The 21,840-nt window shown below is 39.2% G+C and overlaps 1 protein-coding gene across 1 annotated transcript in view; it reads right to left on the bottom strand.

Annotated features, from left to right (window-relative positions):
- Nucleotides 1–1,874: 1,874 nt before the first annotated feature.
- Nucleotides 1,875–21,840, bottom strand: part of npr2 (natriuretic peptide receptor 2) — a 45,978-nt gene continuing 26,012 nt past the window's right edge. The window contains exons 10-22 of the mRNA XM_061293369.1: nt 20,380–20,457; nt 17,974–18,078; nt 15,545–15,616; nt 14,674–14,833; nt 14,439–14,594; nt 13,250–13,418; nt 9,882–10,028; nt 7,724–7,847; nt 7,103–7,171; nt 6,850–7,024; nt 5,341–5,439; nt 3,241–3,332; nt 1,875–2,367 (exon numbers count right to left, since the gene is read on the bottom strand). Of these exons, the coding sequence (XP_061149353.1) occupies nt 2,305–2,367; nt 3,241–3,332; nt 5,341–5,439; nt 6,850–7,024; nt 7,103–7,171; nt 7,724–7,847; nt 9,882–10,028; nt 13,250–13,418; nt 14,439–14,594; nt 14,674–14,833; nt 15,545–15,616; nt 17,974–18,078; nt 20,380–20,457 (1,509 nt within the window). The 3' untranslated portion in view covers nt 1,875–2,304. The remainder of the gene's footprint in view (nt 2,368–3,240; nt 3,333–5,340; nt 5,440–6,849; nt 7,025–7,102; nt 7,172–7,723; nt 7,848–9,881; nt 10,029–13,249; nt 13,419–14,438; nt 14,595–14,673; nt 14,834–15,544; nt 15,617–17,973; nt 18,079–20,379; nt 20,458–21,840) is intronic.

The following is a 21,840-nucleotide window of genomic DNA, read 5'->3' as shown; positions in this document are numbered from 1 at the left end:
TAACTTATAATGGTCAAAATCCTCAGATTTAACAATATTCATCAGATTTTTCTAGTCCTTTATTAAAGCAGACCGATTCTCTTTTGTGTGGCATTTGCAAACATCAGTTTTTACAATAACAACGACTTAACCAGAAATAGAATCATTTAAAAAAGACTGGTGAGTACAACATTAATACCTCTTGTGTCATATTGCCTAATTGCCGTTTAGTTGTTATTAGGTAAGTTATGTTATAAACTTCAATGTAAACTAAAATTGTATCCGATTTTTTTATTAGGCAATGACACCCTGAATTGAGAGTTTCACTCAATGTTAAACTAATCATTGCACTAATTTAAGACCTGGAGATAAAATCATGCACTCACTTGAGCAAGAACAATATAAAATGATCCATATACAAGCACTTGAACGACCTGCAATTTCAGTATATGGAGATTGTGATAAGCAGCAATGTCACTGGGAAATCAAACTGGGCTTTACTAGTGCATCTCATAATATGTGTTCTGTCAATCACAGGACAATGCCTGGAGATGTTGATCCTTCCTGAGCATTCAGGAAGGATTAGTGGGTGGTAGCCATGGCGACAAGTAATCTTAGTTTATATGTATGCAAATTTTCTGTCAGAACATTACATGATACCAGAAAGCCTTGGAGAACATTTGCGCTTGGCCTTTTAGATGTCATGTAACACATCAATTTTGGGCAGTGGGGAGGGGCGCATCTTTATTTGTGTCTCTTATGTGTCATGTCATTTTGCGGGAGATATAATAAGAATAAAAACTGAAACAGGACAATTTTCTAAAAAGATCAATTATGATTAAAATAACCCACCATTCCGGCATCACAATTTTGCTACCTATAACCCGCTCAGTTAGCCAGCTAAATCTTGTCTATACTACAAGGTCAATTTTAATTTCCTTGCATCTTCGCTAAAACAATTCTGTATGGTTTCTCATCATTATGACAGGTGGTTTAATAATAAGTACCATAAATCGAAACCCACGCACAAAAACACACACTAAGGAAACCTGAAGGAATCCAAAAGTCACGTAATGATATTCTTGTCAATAAAGAGACACGTCTGATTATTATACGTGAACCAAAAATGCCATGTGGACGGACTGTTCATCGGGTTTTCTGTCAAGGGAAAGGGTTGCAAATATCAAGATGATGGACAATCAGGCCACTTGGGTGAAGTAAACAGGCAAACGCATGGATCAGCAGAGAACTTCAGTAATCTTCTCTCATGCTCTGCTTCTAACAGGCATCGGTTACCAGGAGGAAGTGGGCGGTAATTACAGCCACGCAGTAGGGGAAGATGGTCTCCAGCAGAGACACATGCACACATACACATTTCCAGAGTCCAAGTGCCACAGTTGATAATGAGCATCTAATGAGCAGTGATGTCACGACTACACACATGCTCACTGCCAATTCACATCTTCGTCTCTTTTCCTCTCATTTGTCCACAGCTAAATACACTGAATCAGGCTGAAGCTAATAGATTTTATTTTTTAATGGAACATTGGTTGGATTTCAGATCTTGACAAAATGTAATAAGAAATATAAACTGACAAGGCGGGTAATTCTCCGGGAAGAACTAAACAGAATTGGATTAGCACAAGCAGCAATTATACACGACAGGATCTTAAAATGTCACGATACTGTATCATAATATACTATTTGTCACGGATCAGATGGAGCAGGGCGACCAAACGCAGCTTATATACACGACAGGTAAGAATAATCAAACTAATCATGGGCACACAGTAGGGGAGGGGCGAGCAAACGGACAGAAACCATGACAACAGACACAAAGTGGAACGGCTGGGTACGAGACGTGACACTATTTCTAAAATAACGACTGAAAGAAGGAGATTTTAAAGAGTTTATTGAACAAAATATTTTACAGTGTCTTGGGTATACATATATACAAATCTTGCATTGTCCTTTTTAGCACTATTAAAGCCTGCCAGCAGTGTATATAAACACTGACTTCAAAGGTTCTAAAGAAATAATACATCATTGACTTCAAAACACATTATACAAATCTGATTATAGAAAGCACAAAAAATAAGATATTTTCTGTGAAAAGTACTCACTCTGAGGAAAGAACATTTCTTCATACAAAAAACACTTTTGTTTTGTAGTTGCAGCATCCAGGTCATAAAAATACCTGTAATTTCCTCTACTTTTTTGGTGTATGGTTTATGTTCCTCTGCATGGAAATCCCACACAAGACTTATTCTAGAACAAATAAAGCAGCGGCTCGACCATCGGGTCGTCTGACGTCGTCTTCGCCTCTCAGATAACATACACATCAGACTTCTCCCCGAGTAGCCAATAGGTTCTCATTTTACCTTTGCCCTGAAACACAGAAATCAATAAGTTCATCAAGAGGAACAAAGGGTGTGTTAGGGTAACATTATATCCTCAATTTGCTTTCCTATTTTCAAGGTGATCACGGAGATCACATTCCACCCCTAAATCATTTTCTCAAATGCTAAGAGCTATCTGGAAAGGTTTTCTTTCTTCACTTTGTCACATTGTACGACAAAAATGATTAGATTATGAAGTGAAAAGATGATAAGCATCTGCTCACGTTAATACTAAAAATCCGACAAAGGAAAAAAATGAACATGCTCATTTTCACAGGTGTAAGAGTCATACGAAATGTCCTGCTCAGCAATACACCAGACGGATGCATTTCTTTTTAATGTAAATAATATTTCATTGCAGATTGTTTATGAAGGGACATCAAATGCTAGTAGGGGGCATCCTTTTTGGAAAGGAAGCCCATCTGACGGTGCATGTTCTGTATATTGAAAGGGTAGAAAAAAAAAAATCCCATTCGCAATGACAAATTAAAGTAATAACCATGGATGGGTAACGATACCAAGAAATGAGAAAAATGGATAATTGACTTTGATTTCATGCGCAATTTTAAGGAAAATTGCTGTTTTCGAAAATGTAGGTCTTTTTTAGATTATCCGTCATTGTTTGTTGGGGCAAATTTTACTGATCAAAAGTACTCGTGGTATCAGTAATTGGTATCGGTATTGTGACCACTCAAGAATTGAGCTCTTGTTCTGGTATTGTTCGGGGAGAAAAGATATATCAAGTATCCCTGGTAAAAACTATCAAATTGCAAGAGAATTATCAGACAATAAAAAAATGATAACATTGAAAACAAAGAAACTGGTGAAGTTTGTGTTAATAAGTAGGGTATAAACAGCTTACTTTCATTTCAATATCTCCTCGTAACTGCAGATCAAAGTAGCCAAACTCATCCAAGACTTCTTTGGTAGCTGAGGATACGTGGATCTTCAGAGCTGTGAAACACACATTCTCATTTATTTTTCCAAGATGACTCAGATAACAACAAATCTTTATTATCACATTGCCATTTGGCTTTTTCTATTCAAGACTTTAATAGAAGCTTTTAAAAGATTGAGCAATCATGCTTGACTATTATTCTCTGTATTATTCTTAGCAGCTGCTGCACATTGTAGACATTTGAGACGCAGAACTTGATGGCAGCTTCAGGCTGCAGTTTATTGCTAGCTAAGGGCCCCTACATTTTGAGTGCTCTCAATTATTTACCAGCAGAGGCAGAACACAGGAAGCGACTTAGCAGTCAATCAATATGTCCAATGACTTGCTCCAGTTATATACCATCACACTTTGAGAACATGAGTTCCTGTCATTGTAGGTCAAGAATAGAACCATCAGTATAAAAAGCTTACACAGCTTACATTACAAAGACAATGATGAGGGAAATTTTGATTAATTAATTAAAAAATAATCATTGCAGACAGATGTCCAAGTACGCCCTCCAGTCTGCTATTTGCAACATGATAGGAACCGGGCCAGCTCACAAAATGCGAAAATCCGTATACTACTGTGTACTTGACGAACATTACCTGACCCTCTAGCTCACAGGTGTCAAACTCAAGGCCCGGGGGCCAGATACGGCCCGCCACATCATTGTATGTGGCCCGCGAAGACAAATTGTGCATCGAATTCGTGTGTCATTACTAGAATTGCAAATTGTCTTCACTTTTAATCATATCTTTTTTTAAAAATATTTAACCAGTTTTTACTCGTCTGATTTGAAAATGAGTTATTTGTCAGTTTGTTTTGTAGCTTTTACTGTATATAATATGAAGTGCTCATACATTTATTTGGGTTGACAGTCATAATGGCCCTCCGAAAGAAGCAATGCGGCCCGCGAAAAAATGAGTTTGACACCCCTGCTTTAGCTTATCTACGACCCATATGGCGCGGACATTACTGAGGATAGAAGAGAATTTTTCACAAAGTTCTCTACGACCTTAGGTATAAAAAGATTGGCAACACCTTGGAATAAACAAAGGTAGAGAAGGCAAGTATCTAACCATTACCAGCTTTGTAATGTCATAATGGAGGGGTGAAAGCGGTTTCCAGTGAAAGCCTTTGCATCTCTGGTGAGTTCTACCAAAATAATTGCTTTCACAAATTATTGGACACAAATTGGACATGTTCATTATCAGGTGTACTAAATGTGTTGCCAGCTATTAAGACAGTAATAGCGGTTATATTGAGACAGCTTTACAAACTGGGGAGAGAAACTCTGAGAGACCTACTCTGAATTACATCCAAGTTTTAATATATAGTGATTTTTACTATATATGTGATAGGCGATAGGCTTTTTTTAAAGTTCAAATTATGCCATTGTTTTTTTGTTTCTGGTAAAAAAAAAAAGATCCATCTAAAAATGTGTCTCAAAATGGATATTTTATAAAATGAAAACATGATTGTTTCTAAATAAACAATGTCAACAGTATCTTCAAAAAAGCCCATCCACGTTATTGTATGGCTAGAAACTTAAACTAAATTTGACCTGTGTTCATTATTTTTCATTTACCGATGAACCATTTGGCTTTAAAATGTGTCAAGTTTTTGCCATTTTCTTTTTCGAATACAACCTCTTTTAGCAAAATCATAAATTCACTTGTTCTGAGAGGCAGAAGTAAAAGAAAGTCTATAATATTAGTCTCAGAATTTTAGCTTTGGTCTTTTAAAATTACTCACATACCAAATGGAAAAAACTGACCAAAAATAATCTCTTCAGAATAATAATAATAAATGAAATAATCTCACTAAAACAAGTTGAGTAGTTAGTTGCTTAAGACAAATATTGTTTCGCACTCCACAGCAATGGGCCAGCAAGCAGAAAGAAATAAGTAGCCGGCCTTCACTGTAGCCTGTTTTTTGTATGACATGTTGAAAAGCCAGTCGTGTGAAGACCCTTGAGGGGTTCTGAGAAAAATAAACAATAAGAAGCACTCTGACACTCACCCTCTCCATTCGACTCCATTCGAGATGCCGTGTTGACAGTATCCCCAAACAAACAATATCTGGGCATTTTCAAACCGACCACTCCAGCACAGACTGGACCTAAAAAAAATGTACTATTATTACACAATATAGTCAAACGTAAAAAATTAGATTAATTAGATAGATAGATAGTTAAAAAAGTTAAAGTCCCAATGATCGTCACACACACATCTGGGTGCGGTGAAATTTGTCCTCTGCATTTAACCCATCCCCATGTGATTTTGATCCATCCTCTGGGGGAGAGGGGAGCAGTGAGCAGCAGCGGTGCTGCGCTTAGGAATCATTTGGTGATCTAACCCCCCAATTCCAACCCTTAATGCTGAGTGCCAAGCAGGGAGGCAATGGGTCCTATTTTTATAGTCTTTGGTATGACCCGGCCGGGGTTTGAACCAACAACCTTCCAGTCTCAGGGCGGACACTCTACCACTAGGCCACTGAGCTGGATAGATCGATCGATCGATCGATCGATCGATCGATCGATCGATCGATCGATCGATAGATAGATAGATAGATAGATAGATAGATAGATAGATAGATAGATAGATAGATAGATAGATAGATAGATAGATAGATAGATAGATAGATAGATAGATAGATAGATAGATAGATAGATAGATAGATAGATAGATAGATAGATAGATAGATAGATAGATAGATAGATAGATAGATAGATAGATAGATAGATAGATAGATAGATAGATAGATAGATAGATAGATAAATATTGATAGATAGATAGCAATACATTTTTTTTTCTGTTTTTTTATTCACAGAGGTGGAAGTGAACCTGAAAGCGGTAATGCAACTTTCCACCTTCCTCAGTTGCAGCATGAGCACAGGTCAACACGGTGATTTATTGCAACATGTCAGGGTTAAGTCAGAAAATAAATCGGGTCAGTGGCTAATGTCGTCCGTAAAGTGCATCAGGCTAAATGTTACAAATGCATGTTACTATAATTCTTGATAATTATATCATTTGATTCTGATAACTAGTTTGCTAACATGCACCACAGCATGGCATATACCACCAGTCCTACCTTTGGCCTTATTTACTAAGCTCTCAAATGCTGGGCTTACGTACACTAACAAATTGCCTACCCTGTTGGAGGGCGTGTGGCATGTGATCTACTAAGAAAGTGATAGAATAGCAAGCATTTGCTGAATTGCATGAGCACTCTAACTGATTGTGTGTGCTGTTGGCAAGAGGTGTAAAAAGGTTATGAAGACCCCTCTGCTTTAAAAGTGTGTGTGTGTGTGTGGGGGGGGGGGGATCAGCTTTCTCTGATGACTTTTCATCAGGATTTAAGGAAAATAAATCTATCACTCAGATAATTTGGTGGCTGTCGTGTGGAGAACTTGGGACAGCAGACCCTGACAATTGGTAACAGCCAGTGAAGATATTCCAAGTACCCACCACTCATTGTCTGTGGCAAAACATTCGGTTCTATGTCCATCCATTCATTTATTCTCACCTGTGTGGATGCCTATTCTGAGTCTCAGCTGGTCATTGGGTCTGTGTCGAATCTTGAATGTTTTCACTTGTTCTAACAATGCCAATGACATCCCGGCGATCTCTCTGGCGTGGAGTTTCCCGTTCCGCACCGGTAACCCTGATACCACCATATAGGCATCGCCAATGGTCTCCACCTCAGGGATAAATAGAACTTGCCATTCATTTTCCACATTGATCTATTGTTCAATCTCAGCACTGAGACGCGGACTTACTTTGTAAACATCAAAGTTATCGATGATGGCGTCAAAACAAGTGTACAGGTCATTGAGCAACGTAACCACCTGGAGAGGAACAGAGCAGCTTGTGAAAATGGATGACAACGGATTGACGTGTTGTCCGTCTACCTATGTGTCAGCTGGCTTGGCTTTTTGATTCATCCAAGGACTCCATGCCAATTGCAGGACACGGATAGACAGCCATTCAGATTTAAGCTACTGCAGCTTTCTATGTTGCCTCATAACGCTTTGTGTATCAGAGAAATTCAACCACACAACTGATATCACAGTAAATAAGGCAATTCCCTTAGGATGAGGGCATAAGGTTGTTCAAACATCACTTTATGAGTCATTGGTTCAAGTCGGTCATCATGACAGTGTTTACCTGGAAAGTAACCTCTTTCCAGAATTGGGAATAGTGCTTGCTGTTGAATATGACTCAACTCTGCGTCAGTGTACTCTGTCACTATTCCGAGTTGCAGTTAGTGTGTGGAAACACTCACTCTAGGAAGTGTAAATCTCACAGAGAAGTTGAAATTGGTACATGGAAAATGATAAAGCCTTTAGAAGTTGAATTACTTTGGCACATGTTTAAGGACGTCAAAGATAAGTGAGTACCTGAAGAGGCGTACTCTCCGCAGACATGGATGTGAAGCCCACGATGTCGCTGAAGTAAATGGTGACACTGTCGAAGGCTTCCGCCTGAACCGTCTCCCCTCGCTTTAGCTGCTCTGCTACGGAACTGCGAGCACAATAGACACATAAATTCAAAACTCAAATATACATGTCAGCATATAAGATGGTGTTTCTTTTGATGCTGTTTTATGAGTAAGCTAAAAATCTTTGTTTGACACAATAGCTGCAAGGTTTAATTAAAATGATCTTTGCTAATTCTTCTCATGTTTCTATCAAACAAAAGCAAAGACTGCGAGAGCTGACACTAATGTGAAACAAAAGACTGAGAAAGTATTTGTCTTCTCTTTCAAGCTCATCTATTGCTGACTGGGTGCCTTTGTATGACCTAGATGGGAAACTGGGTAGAACGTTGCAGAAAGAGGAGATTTCCTAGTGATGGCGCCTAAGCCCGCTATCTGCTCTTTACTTCAACTTCATTAGTAGGTCGCCTGTCAGGCCTTTCTGTTCCCTTTCATCTGCAGTGGGATGGCACCATGGAGGAAAGTTTAAAAATGGTATTGAGGAGGATAACAGGTCTTTAATCATTAAAGGGATTTACCAAAATTGATTACATTTTGAATGGCACTGGAAAAATTAACACGATTTGCTGGAGTTCATACGTCATTTGTATTGTATAGATACACACCTTGATTCACGTTGAAGTTTGAATTTTTCACACATCCATCCTAGCAGTGCAAGCCAAACAAATGCTCTAATTGTGGCAAAACACATCAATATCACAATCCATTAAAGTATCGCTCTTTGCAGTGTCCACGGTATTTTGAAATGACCAGGTGCTCCTTTTGATTTGTATGACGAAGACCAACGAGTGACTCGATGAATGAAAACAAAGAAAATAAGAATAAGAGAATACATTTTGCTTATAATTAACAACTGTGAGAAACAGATAGGTGCCATGTGTGTGTAATAATGCACGAGTGTTGTTTTTCTTTTATATAAAAAAATAAATGAAAATATCAATGTTGTATGCTTAATTTGCAAAAGGAATTTCTACACCCACAAGTTACTCTGCCAAAGACCCATTTTTTCAGTTTGCCCCTCTCTGATGTTGCTCTAATTAAATAGGCACATCAAACATTTATTTTGCTTGATAAATATCCAAGATGTGCATTTCGGCCAAGTGGGCATGCCGGTTGTTGCAGATAAGTAGCAATGATATTATATATGAATTTTGGGCTAATAATTCTCCATCTATCCATTATCTGTACGACTTATCCTCACGAGAGTGACGGGAGTGCTGGAGCCTATCCCAGGAGTCTTTGGACGGCAGGCGGGGTACACCCTGAACTTGTTGCAGGCCAATCACAGGGCGCACAGAGACGAACAACCACTCATATTCACACTCACACTTAGGGGCAATTTGTAGTGTTCAATCGGCTTACCATGCATGTTTTGGGACGCGGGAGGAAACCCAGGCAGGCAGGGGGAGAACATGCAAACTCCACACAGGAAGGCCGGAGCCAGAATCGAACCGACCACCTCTGCACTGTGAAGTGCTCCACCATGCCGCCCATTGATTGAATAATTGGTTAAACTTTATAATGCATGAAAAAGTATTACAAAATCTCTCCATTTACTGCGATTTATCATGTATTGCTTAGTTATAAAAACAACAAAATAATAATTAAATTAACACAAGAGATTATTACTCACCATACTGAATTTATGGTGCAGTTATGGTTTTCCAAAGTAAAAGCAGACCTTTTTAAATTTCTTGTTTTGATTCAATTGTTTGTTTACATGAATAACTACAAAAATTACTGTTCAGAGGCTGACAATTCTAAAATAAAAACACAATTACTTCATTATTAAAATGGTTGTCGGTTGGTTTGATAATTGATTCTTGTCGATTAATCGATATATATGAATATGAAAAATAAACTTGTAATCAAACTAAATATATAAGTGAAATCGATATGGTAATATAATTTATAGGATGCAGTAGATTTGTGTTTTTGTGTTGCCACAAGTACAGTAGAAAATTTAAACTGACAGCAAATGTCCAGCACTGAACATCATAAAGTACCACAGTTTAAATACAGGGGAAAAACGAGTGATTTGTGAGTGTTGTTCATCTTACTGTGGTAAAATTTGATAGAGAAGATTTTCCGCTTTCCTTTTCTCCTCCAGATAGGCTTGTGTTCGCTCCTCCACCAGATTCTCCAGATTGTTAGCGTACTGCTCCATTCTGGACAGCAGGTTGTTAAGAATACTGGTGCTGCCTTCCCTGTGGAAAACACCCCCAGAGAGCAGAATCAGACAACTGCTGCCCGTTCATCAAAGAAAACAGAAGACATATACTGACTGGACTTTTGACCTTTGCAATGTCAAGAATCAAAATGTTGTATCTCACCTTAAAGGCATTGTGCAACTCTGACTGGAAGTGAGATGGAGAAAAAAATTCCCTGAACTACTTTTATGATCTTTCATCTTGACCATAATGGAAAAAAAGTGGGGTTTCTTTAAACCAATGTACTTTGGTTTCTCTTGTCACCGTTTATTTGTGATTTATATAGTGGTGACATGTTTTTGTATGACCCAAACACAAAATCATGCGACACGAACTTCTCATCATGATTAGAGCAGCTCTCATATTTCTGCAATTATGTAGTACATGTTTTGTGTAATGCGACTTCTCATGCATAGATATGAACGCACTCACTCGGGCAAGCACACACATACTATGGACACACAAAGATTACATATCCAGGAATTTACTCCAACGGAAAAAGATTGTGAGTCATATGCACCACATTGGTGGTATCAGTGGCTGGCTTGCTGCCCTGTTTCTTGTGTGTCACACATCCTACAAACACCCACACGTTGTCTTAAGTTTAAAGAACAACAAATCGGAGACATGAAACATACTCAGGACTAGCATCACGTTGTGTGCAATCACGTGGTTTAGGCTATATATATTGTTTTGCATCTTTTATCTGAGCCAGTAGAAAAGTGAAGACAACCCCTTGCCAGAATCATTACAGAGACTTGTCAATTACTTAATTATAAGTAAAACTTACATAAAATATGTTTTAAAGATTCGTAAAGGACTAGAAAATGTCCATTAATTCTTGTAGTATTAATTTTACTGCATTTACAAAAACTTGTTTTATAACAGACAAAAAAAGACCTGCTATGGCCACAATTTTTTTAATGTATCGTATGTTAGGGCTCAGTTTAGACATGTGCTTGATGCTCATTGAAAAAAAAAAAAAACAGTAATGGAGGATTTTGGAACAACTCACAATAATTGCAGTTCAACATCTTGCCAAATAAAATCTTCAGGCATATCAACACGATCAGTTTTAGCAGTACACGTGACTGTGAATGCTTGTGTCAGGTTCTAAAAATTGACTCTAAATCGCCTCTTTTTGCTTTTGTTTTAACATCTAAGCAGACAACTATTTCGTGATATCAGCCGATATTTGTGTGTCAGGTCTCTAGATAAAGCAGGCGCCTGCTGGTCTTAGAATGTTGTTTTTACATTTGTCACATAATTTTGTAATAAGTATGACATTTTTTCCCCTGAGAAGTTCACATAATACCCCCTTGTACACAATACTGAAAAAGGCACGGATAAAATCAGTTTTCAATTTTGCCTACAATAGGACGATACAGCTCCTTGATACAAAAATCAACCCTTGTTTGCTCACAAGAGATTTGGAACATTTCGGGAAAACATCAGGCCCAGTCATGGTAATAAATGTGTATTTTCAAGCAGTTCTAGATCAAGATGCAGATAGAACAATCAAAACACATTAGGCGCAGTAAACTGCAATTTGGTGTAGACTGGCTGAGTGTGTTCTTGTTTACAAAGTGTTTAAACATACTTGTAATATAGAGAAAGTAGTATCCACACGGTTGGACTTGAGAGAGACAGTGAGAGGTCAGCTTTTGGTGGAGTTCTAACTCTAACAAACCATTTAGTGCAAAACACCCCTCTTCTTACTGGGCTCTTCAAGCCCAAGCTCATGAACAAACCAAATATCACAGCGCATCCATTACGTCACGTCAACGACATACATTTACTTACTGAGAAGAACCGACATGACATGTAATGAAGGGCTTTGTGCACATAAGGAAGGACTGGCCATGCCACTGTCAAGATCTTCCTTGAGTGATTCAGAGGTTATCAATCACACAGAGCTCTCTTACGCCAAGCCACTCCAAATGGAAAGCTATACATCAGTCAGCTTCCCAGAGCCAATAGAAGAGAGGTCATAGTAGTGGCAAAGCACACGAAACACATTTGTACTATTTCTTCAAATTGGAAAACAACGGTACAGAAACTGGATGGATGGATGGATGGATGGATGGATGGATGGATGGATAGATGGATGGATGGATGGATGGATGGATGGAGGGAGGAGATGGTTGGTTTGGTTTGGTAGGTAGGTAGGTAGGTAGGTAGGTAGGTAGGTAGGTAGGTAGGTAGGTAGGTAGGTAGGTAGGTAGGTAGGCTCCTGCTTCAACACTCGAAGAGCTGGGGGGGGGTTCACTGGCCCACTTGCAATATGCTTGGCCCCTCTCAACTAAACAATGCCACAAACAACTGATTCCATCTTTTGCTACTCCACGTACCAATTATTTTTTTTTTATACATGTATTCTATTTATATTGAATTACACTACTGGTAAAGTGTTCCAAGTCGGTGTCAAGCATAATGAACCACAAAGAATGTTTGGATCACAGTGTCAGCACTCTGAGAAAACAGCAGCAGCTGTGTGTTGTAAAGCACACCAACAAATCCTCTCGCCGCAGTCAGTGCATAGCCAGCTACTGATTGAGGCCTACGAACTGGCAACAAGGACCCAGGCGATAGCTTGACTGCTTCAGTTTAAATACATATGGTCTTGCTCTCTGACTGCAATCTAATTAAAAAAAAAAAAGCTGCTAAACAATAGTGGCCCTTGAAATGTTTGAAATGAAAGAGAAGCCAACATTTAGACTAAATTATTTTTCTCTGCAAGTTTTGTACCTGCAAAATGGCACAGCACTTGCTCAGATAGCAATATTGACTCTAAAAAATAATATTTATATTTGTAATAAATATTTAATATATAAAATATTTGTATATTTGTAATATATAAGTAACATATATTATATTAAGAAAATATTTGTAATAAAAAAAGTAAATGAAACTGCTTGCCCTTTTCCAAAGTCATTGTATTAGCCGTTCCTCAGATGCATTTGTGAAACAAAGTTTTGACAAAGAGACCATGTGCCGTGTCAGGATAGCTCTATTTGGCAGATCTCCCTGCTCGGGAGAACCATATCATCTTGGATCATTAAACAAAATGATTCGTATGACTGCTTTTTAGATGGAGCGTGGGCCTTAAAACAGATATACAAATTTTGGGAGCAGACAGAAGTATTACAATTACCTGAGTTGTTTTTGAGAATAAAGTTAAGATCAAAATCATGTTAATTACAGGATGCCTGTCTTACTTATTGAGTTTGGCCATGTAGATCTTGATGTGACCAAAGTCTGGTCGCTCCGCAGGGTCCTCAGCCCAACAGCCCTCCATCAGGATGGTCAGCTCTTCGGAGTGACATCTGGTATCAGTTGTTGGCCGAAAGTATGGCTTCTGGCCATTTCTGACCTTCTGCACAATCTCTGAGGTGAAGAGGAAAGGTTTTTAGCACGTACTACAACTGCAGTTGAGTCAAATGTAAACAAATCTATTTGGTATTTTAGGAAACATTAAACTCAAAACGTTATCGCCAACTTCCTCTTTGGTTTTATAAGTGTTTGGAAAGAACTACTATAGTCTTTTAAGATTCTGCTGTTATTTTAAACCTCTTGATCAAGCCTTGGAAAAGGTGCAGGCTCCTTTTGCCTGTTAATGGATTAGTGGCACTCGTACAATCACCACCACCAAGCGTGACTGTGAATAGACATCCAACAAACGTCATCCAATGACGAAAATCCCCCAAGGCGATGTTAAATATCCATTGTGGTTATGTAAAGGTTGAGACTTGCGCTTGAATTGCTTCCAAGGTTTTCATTTCCTATTGAGGCCTTGTCATCACCTGACAACCAATAGTTGGCTATGGTTTTAAGTTGAATACAAACAAAACGAGAGCACTGTGTTCTGCGCAGAGAAAACTACGCCAAAAAGATCTTTAAGTGCTTCACGTACGTACAAGTGCTATACTTTTCAGAACTGTGGTAAGTGCCCAAAGTAGTTTTTCTGTTTGCATAAAAGGGAGCAGCTCCACTTTTAACGGATACCAGATGACAAACTCCCATCGGCCCAGTTTTGCGACGACACTTCTAACGGATACTTTTTTGAAATCATGTTACCAATCAGCTTTAATACATGCAGCCTCCATCTCCATTTCTGAAAATTAGCTCCAGAGTGAGACAGCACACAAGCCTCTACTACCTCAAAACTAAAAGGTGGTTGAGCTTATGTGGTCATGGGCCCCCTCAGCTCTGGAATGCCCTGCCCGAAGCTCAGAAAATTGCCTTTCAAAATATCCAAACACTTTGTAACACTTAAAACAACAATCTATATCTTACATAGCAGGATCATATTGAAATACGTTTCGGAGGTCTTTACAAACCAACATTTTCCACATAATTCTTTTGAGTTCTGCATCGCAATAGAAGGAACAATCGTTGAGAGTTTACCTTTTGGGCTGAGGTCCATGCCTTCTACATAGAAAGGTCCATTCCTTAAGGCAATTTCCTGCAGGATGATTCCAAAACTGTACACATCACCCTTTTGAGTTCCCTGAGGAGGATGCTGGTCATATATGAGCAGCTCTGGAGCTGTCCACAGCTTCTCTAAAAAGTGAGATGCTGTCAAAATGGAGGCAAGTACATTGGAAATGCTGTACATCGAATGTGCACAAAAGCAACTTACTCGCATAGAGAGCATGAGAGTCATCATTTTCGCAGGATGAGCGAAAGCTGCCTAATCCAAAATCGGTGATTTTCAACACAAATCGGCTGTCCACCACACAATTTGATGACTTCAGATTTCCATGGCAGCCAAAATAGCTGTTGTGAAGATAGTTCATGCCCTGCAGAGCAGAGGCGCGTTCATTCATGCATCAAGGCACTCCATTCCTTTTTCCTCTCAAAATGAGGACAAATACAGCAAATGTGTGGACATGTGGAAACAATAAGCTTTGACAAGTGGACGTATGCTGAGGGTTTTGAAAAGAAGCCATGTTTCAAGGGCATCGCAATCTCGTGGGAATTTCTGAGAAATTACTGTCAATTCTTCTGGGAGGAGGGCATTGAAGATGGACTTGTGCTTAACAATTTGTGGAAAGAGTTGAGTCCGTTTATGCTCAAAGCTTTAGGGGTGTCCCCTCTCTAGGCTTGAGGCTCTGCCATCTGTATGGAGTAATTCAGCAGAAGCACTTCATTATGCATGCACCTCAATAATAAACCCCTCCAAGAGTCGGATCTTGTAACAAAGAGTAACTGTCTTCCAGAGGTTTGAAAAGATATTTTTCAGTAAATCCATGATTAAATTTGATGAAGCTTGAAGGAAATATGCACTGTTTAGAATGACTGTTTCTCTCCCACTCCATGCTGTATAATGGCAATATTTATTCTATGCTGTGCCAATTCATATTGTCGGTACTCTCTTTTACACTCTAGCCATGCGAAACCATGGCAACAACGTAGGTAGTTTTCAATGTTTCTCCGAGGCTCACAAAGCATCTTTTTTTTTTTTTGCAATTGAAAATGCCTTTGTGACTTCACCACTCCCACCCATGTACCTTCACTATGTCATTGATCAGAGAGTAGCGGAACATCCAGTCCAGGTTGATGCTCTCATTCTCCAGAATGTCCTGCAAGGCACACACACAAGCTCATCATTACCGGAAAGCTTTGAAAGATACGTCTACTTTTTGTGCATCTTTTCAGCTACTTATTTTTGGAGTGGAAAACACCTTTAGGCCAAAGCTCTTGCTTTCTATCATATGCTTGGGGCTCCTCGTGGCAAACCGCAAGTTGCTAATGACATGCCCAGTTAGTAACATCCCACACAGTTGTCAACCAGTTACATCATAACAGGTGCTCCCATCAACAAACTATTTATCAACAGTTTGTGAGTGATAAGGCCACATCATTCCCCAGATTGTCCATTTTAATAAGCTAATAGAATAGAGTAGACAGGCCAAAAATACGATGCCTTGAAGAATCCTGCACTATATTTCTTATCTCAACTCGCAGCATCAAATAAAACTGTTAAATGTAGTTTCATTTATATACTTTCGGTCCTGGGCAGATTTGCAAATTTGACACTGCCACTCATATTATACACAGAGGTGCACGACTGATACTTTCATTCAGCCATTCTGCATTTGGCACAAAAATAAAAAGAATCATGCCCATCGCCTCACATTCAACTTTTTATGGATGCGGTGAGAGGATTTTCGACAATGCACCACATGTCCCAACTCCCTCAGCCAATCATCAAACTATTGTTCCTTAGCAATACAAGACCCAAAAGAAGACATAAAATTACTTTTATTTTGTTCTTTGTATGCTCACTATTCTATATACTGTTCATTCATGGACTTTCAGGGAGTATATATTTTTTTAAACCATCAAATCAAGAACCAATCATCTTGTGGAAGTTATATACTGTAATCCAAGATAAGTGCTGTACAGTATTTCTGGTGGCTGATTACCGTATTTTCCGCCCTATAAGGCGCACCTAAAAACCTAAAATTTTCTCAAAAACCAACAGTGCGCCTTATAGTCCGGTGCGCCTTATTTATGGACCAAATTCCTAAATTCAAACTGGCCCGAAGTATTGTGTCATGAAATCAATCATAAGTGGCCTGCTGAAGACTATGAATCATGACTCAAAAAGACTATGGATCATTATTTTATGATTATAAAGTAATTTGTTCCGTCTGAAGTTGAAATAAAAAAGACAAAATGGAGAATGATTTGATTTGGATTAAAAATCTGACATGATGCATTAATGGTGCACCTTATAGTCCGGTGCGCCTTATATAAGGATAAAGTTTTAAAATTGGCCATTCATTGAAGGTGCGCCTTATAGTCCGGTGCGCCTTATAGGCCGGAAAATACGGTAAATATTAGAGATGCACCGATCCGACTTTTTCAGTTCCGATACCGATACCGATGCCGTGGCTTTGCGTATCGGTCGATACCCGATACCGATCCGATATTATGGTTGACTTGATTGATTGATTGATTGTATATTTATTGATCCCCAGGGGTTGGGAAATTCAGGCCCCAGCCGTATTCATACCACAGAGTGGGTATACAAAAGACACACAGATGGCATGAGCGCAACTCAATAGGCTCTCATAAGGCTGCCACACAACGGTGCCACAAAGAAAGGCAGAAAGTGCTCAAGATAAAAGCCATCAAAGCAAAACAAAGCTAAAAGACAAAGGAAAAAAAGTAACAGCGGCCAACCAGCACCCCTCAATACAAGAGAACACCCCAAAACACACAAAATAGCCTCCACGGGGTCCATAGACAGGTGTAGGGGCAGTCCAGTTCAAACTTAACAAGCTACATAACTCTACATGTGGAACAGAAAAGACCAAAGGCAATGGCATCAGGCAGACTACACAGTTCTTTGCTCTAAATTAGGGGTGTCCAAACTAACGGTCCAGTTTTTATTGGCCCGCAGCAAATTCTGAAAACATAATTGAATATGGCCCGCACAAGAAGCTTGAGCTCAGCTTCTCAGTTTCCACACTAGATGGAGCCCGCCACACAAAGCGTTTGAGGTCCCATTAACACCCCCCCCGGAAGAGAAGCGAACACGCAGCGTTTCACATCCGATTAGCCCCCCCCCATTCGGGAGAGAAGCGAACGCGCAGCCTTTGACGTCCCATTAGCAACCCGAAGAGAAGCGAACGCGCATGGTTTGACGTCCGCTTAGCAACCCGGGGAAGAGAAGCGAACGTTCGCTCCATGTTTGCGTTTGTTTAGAAAACTCTCGTGGCATGCGGCACACGTGCTGCTGGCGTATGACGTAGCCCGCGTCCCAATAGATTAAGGAAAGTATCGGCTCACAGATCGGCTGTATTTTCCGATACCCGATCCATCTATTTTGTTGATATCGGGACCGATATCCGATCCAGATATCGGATCGGTGCATCTCTAGTAAATATACAATATGATCTTATCATATTTCTTAGAATATTTGCAGTACCTGCAGACTGCCTCTGGGACAGTACTCCGTTATAATGCAGATGTTGGGAGGGTCTATGCAGGCTCCAATGAAGCGGGTGAGATGGTTAAACTGGACATCTCTCATCTGAAAATAACACAAACAGAGTGTAACTTTCCAAACATCACATTTCTCCAACACTGTGGAAACAGAGGACAAGGGGAAAGGACTGGCAGTTCATTTATATTCAGAGTTACGATTACCCCTGCCAGCATTTCATCTAAATCTTGTACTTGCAGTCAGTTAGTTGGCACAATGTCTATTTCAACATGCTGAGACTGACTTCTGCACAAGGCACCTAGCTGAAACGTGCAAGTGCATAATTTAATGTGGTGGTTATGAATGAGGCAGTGTGTGTAACGGGGAGGGGAAAAAAAAGACGTGTTGAGTGGATGGATGTACAAGCAGGAGCACCAAAGCCAAGAAGAATCTCAAAGACTAAATCTGCCCGTTGAGGATTTAGTTCACAATCAAACCGCATGACTTGTAATTTCAAAGAGTTTGAGGCAAAAACAAATTAATAAGGTAAACTGCCTATGGAGTAATTTTGATACTTGATTATGGGATTTTACTTTTTATGAAAAGGTCTGGTACCTTTAGCATGACTCTGGGCTAGCAGCACTAAACAAATATATTTCTGAAACCAGCTTGAATGTGTTTGTAATTTCTGCAGGTAGGTTACCTCTCAAAGTTTATGACTGGCAGCCGTTCTCACAGAAAAACTCGGGAGTCGGTCGCTCCTGTTTTACAGCCTGGGAGATGTTAGCCTACCCTTTGGCCTATATAATTCCCCCTGCTGAACACTGACTGGTGAGTCGAAGGGGGGAGCAAGCTGGGAGACAAGTGGTTAAGTTTCCACCGGCGTCTGGTTGGCTTTTTCATGAGCTGAGGTTTGACGGGCGATCGGGCCTCTGGGAGGTCTGAGAAGTTGCCAGTTCAGACAGCAGTCCCTCTCCCATGTGGCTTGCTGACTGAGAGGCCAGGCAGACTTCCAGGAAGCCCCAATCAATCTTTGCTAACCGGCTGTGAATCCTTGAATCTCTCCCTGTTAAGTTATGATCCATGTGTTTTATAATGAGAAGTAAAGTTATATATATAAGATGTCTCATGAGGTCTGTTGTGCTGGTTTTGGATCAATTCCTAAACTTTGTTGTATGTTCTGTCATGTGTCAAGGACACAATATAGTCATCAAGATTGGGGTATGCCAAGTCTTGACATTTATGTCAGTCTGTATGCTAGAAATACTCAACAACGAGCAGGTTTGCATTGCATTACATTGCATTGTGTAGTACCGTATTTCCCGGACTATAAGGCGCACCTAAAAACCTAACATTTTCTCAAAATCCGACAGTGTGCCTTATAGTCTAGTGCGCCTTATATATGGACCAAATTCCTAAATTTAAAATGGCCCGAAGCATTGTGTCATAAAATCAATCATAAATGGCCTGCTGAAGACTATGAATTATGAATCAAAACGACTATGGATCATTATTTTGTGACTATAAAGTAATTTGGTGCGTCTGAAGTTGAAATAAAAAAAGATAAAAAGCAGAATGATTTGATTTGGATTAAAAATCTGACATGATACATTAATGGTGCGCCTTATAGTCCGGTGTGCCTTATATAAGGACACAGTTTTAAAATTGGCCATTCATTGAAGGTGCGCTTTATAGTCCGGTGCGCCTTATAGTCCGGAAAATACGGTACTGTATTGTCGGGCCGAAGGCAGACTGATCAGTCACAGGGAACATACAGATTCACACTGTTATTGAGCGAGAACTCAACCCACGCTACCTGCATCCAAGTAAGGCAACTGTACCATCACTGCCATTCCTGAACATTCAATGAAAAACAAAAACAATTCTTCTGGAATTGCATGTTGCCAGATTTTAGTGTTCTGAAGAGACATACATAACCTTTTATGGATGTATTTTATCTGTTGTGAAAACAAGTACAATCACATCACTTCATGTTTTTTTCATTTCATAGATGGAATAGGACATTTAGTGATTATGTCGGGGGCTTGTTTGGCACTCAAGACTCAAGGCTGTCTTGAAACTGAAAGCACAAGGCAATGGTTTTCTTGCTTAGAGTTGATGGGTGGAACCATGAATTTAGGGCTTTCAAAAGGCTCACCTTGTACTAGTCTAATCTCTGTTAAATGACTTTGGAGGCATGTAGGGTAAGAGCAAAGCGCAGTTTAGAATAAAGTAGTTTCTTTTCAAACCAATGACTAATGGTTTATACCGGTATAATTTTATTTGGATTTGTTCTTAAACATATTTATGCATAGACTGTGTGAATAATTCAATTTAAAAACGAGATTTCTGCAATAATCAAGCACAACAATCAAATGAAGTAAACTTTTTATATAAGGCGACACTCACATGTTTGAGTTCCAGTAAAACTTGTCTGGTTAGCTCGATTCTCTTCTTGTTGACATGTTTGATAGCCACCAGGTTGCCCTGCAATCAAGACATAGCGACAGCACACATAATTAGGATGTCATTGCATGACATTTCTGCCAATTGAAGACTAACAATCACACAAATTGTCCATATAAAGAAGAGAGGAAATCCAGCCACCTATTATAATAAAAAATATGCTAATTATATCCAACCATATCATCCTCCAAATCAGCTTGATGGTACACTTGCTTCTAATTCAGAAGCGTTGGACCTTATTGCCATGGCAACACACTTTAAATGTTGTGTTAACACTAGCATCTGTATAATATTACTGTTCCGAGTTGTGTGCTGTGCTACAAACTTTGATTTATAGCAAATGGACCAGACCATGCTTCCAATATAACGTATCATGGCATAATGCTAAAGCACCCATGCATTCAATCGCTTGCTTCTATTTCTTGTCGGTAACATTTCTTGCAGAATGGAATTCCTGGATTCCTCCAGTTGTCCAACACTGTTGGCCACTGAACAAATTATTAATGAATGGGAGGCAAGTATACTACAGCATATAAATGTTTGTGCCTTATGTGTCTCCACTCTTGTCATAAAATATATGATATATAAAATATAACGAGTCACTAGGTAACTTGGAAACTCTAAAAGCCTCTGAAGAGCAACACATACTGAAATTTACAGTGCATGAGGTACAGCTGCACCCTCTCACCATGCCTTTGTCATTTATTTGTCTTCAAAGTTGAGAGTGACTGTGTTGTTACTTTTATACGGAAGCGTGGCAATACCAATGAGGAGTAAACATTTTTGACTGGCAAATACGTTGAAACGCATAAAAAATACTTTTGAAGGTACTTATTGAAGATTCCGCTATTCACTAATCTGTCTATACAAAGCATTCCGCATCATGTTTTTGTATGGACTCCGATATAGCAGATTTTTGTATGACAAAAACATTTATTCGCTTAAATATACATGTAAGTCGGCATTTCGGGCTAGGTACTTATACAAGTTAACTAAGTGTAAGCTTAAACAGGGATTTATGGGCTGATATATCGGGTCTCATAATATCGGAGCCTTTTTTTATGAGTCAGAGTACAGATGTACAGTACATGGTACAATTACAGCCCATACATTTACTCAATCATTACAAACATAACTAAGTAACAACGACGGTAACTTAGTGTGCCTTATTAGGACACTTGATGACGCAAACTAGTTAATTGTACCAAACCTTAAAATGCTATAATTACAGCAGATATGCCTGCATGAAAACAAACAAAAGAAAAAAAGTACAGATTAAATTTTCGTAAAAGATTTGTGCAGAACAAATTTTTAAATTGAGATTTTTTTAACCCAGGAGTTCTTTTTCTTAAAAAAATCCCTGTACATTTAATAAACCTTTTGTGACCCTGGAGGAGATCTTTT

This window comes from Syngnathus typhle, linkage group LG12 (genome assembly GCF_033458585.1).
Source record: "Syngnathus typhle isolate RoL2023-S1 ecotype Sweden linkage group LG12, RoL_Styp_1.0, whole genome shotgun sequence".
Lineage (NCBI taxonomy): Eukaryota > Metazoa > Chordata > Actinopteri > Syngnathiformes > Syngnathidae > Syngnathus > Syngnathus typhle.
This window is presented reverse-complemented; position numbering and strand designations above follow the sequence as displayed.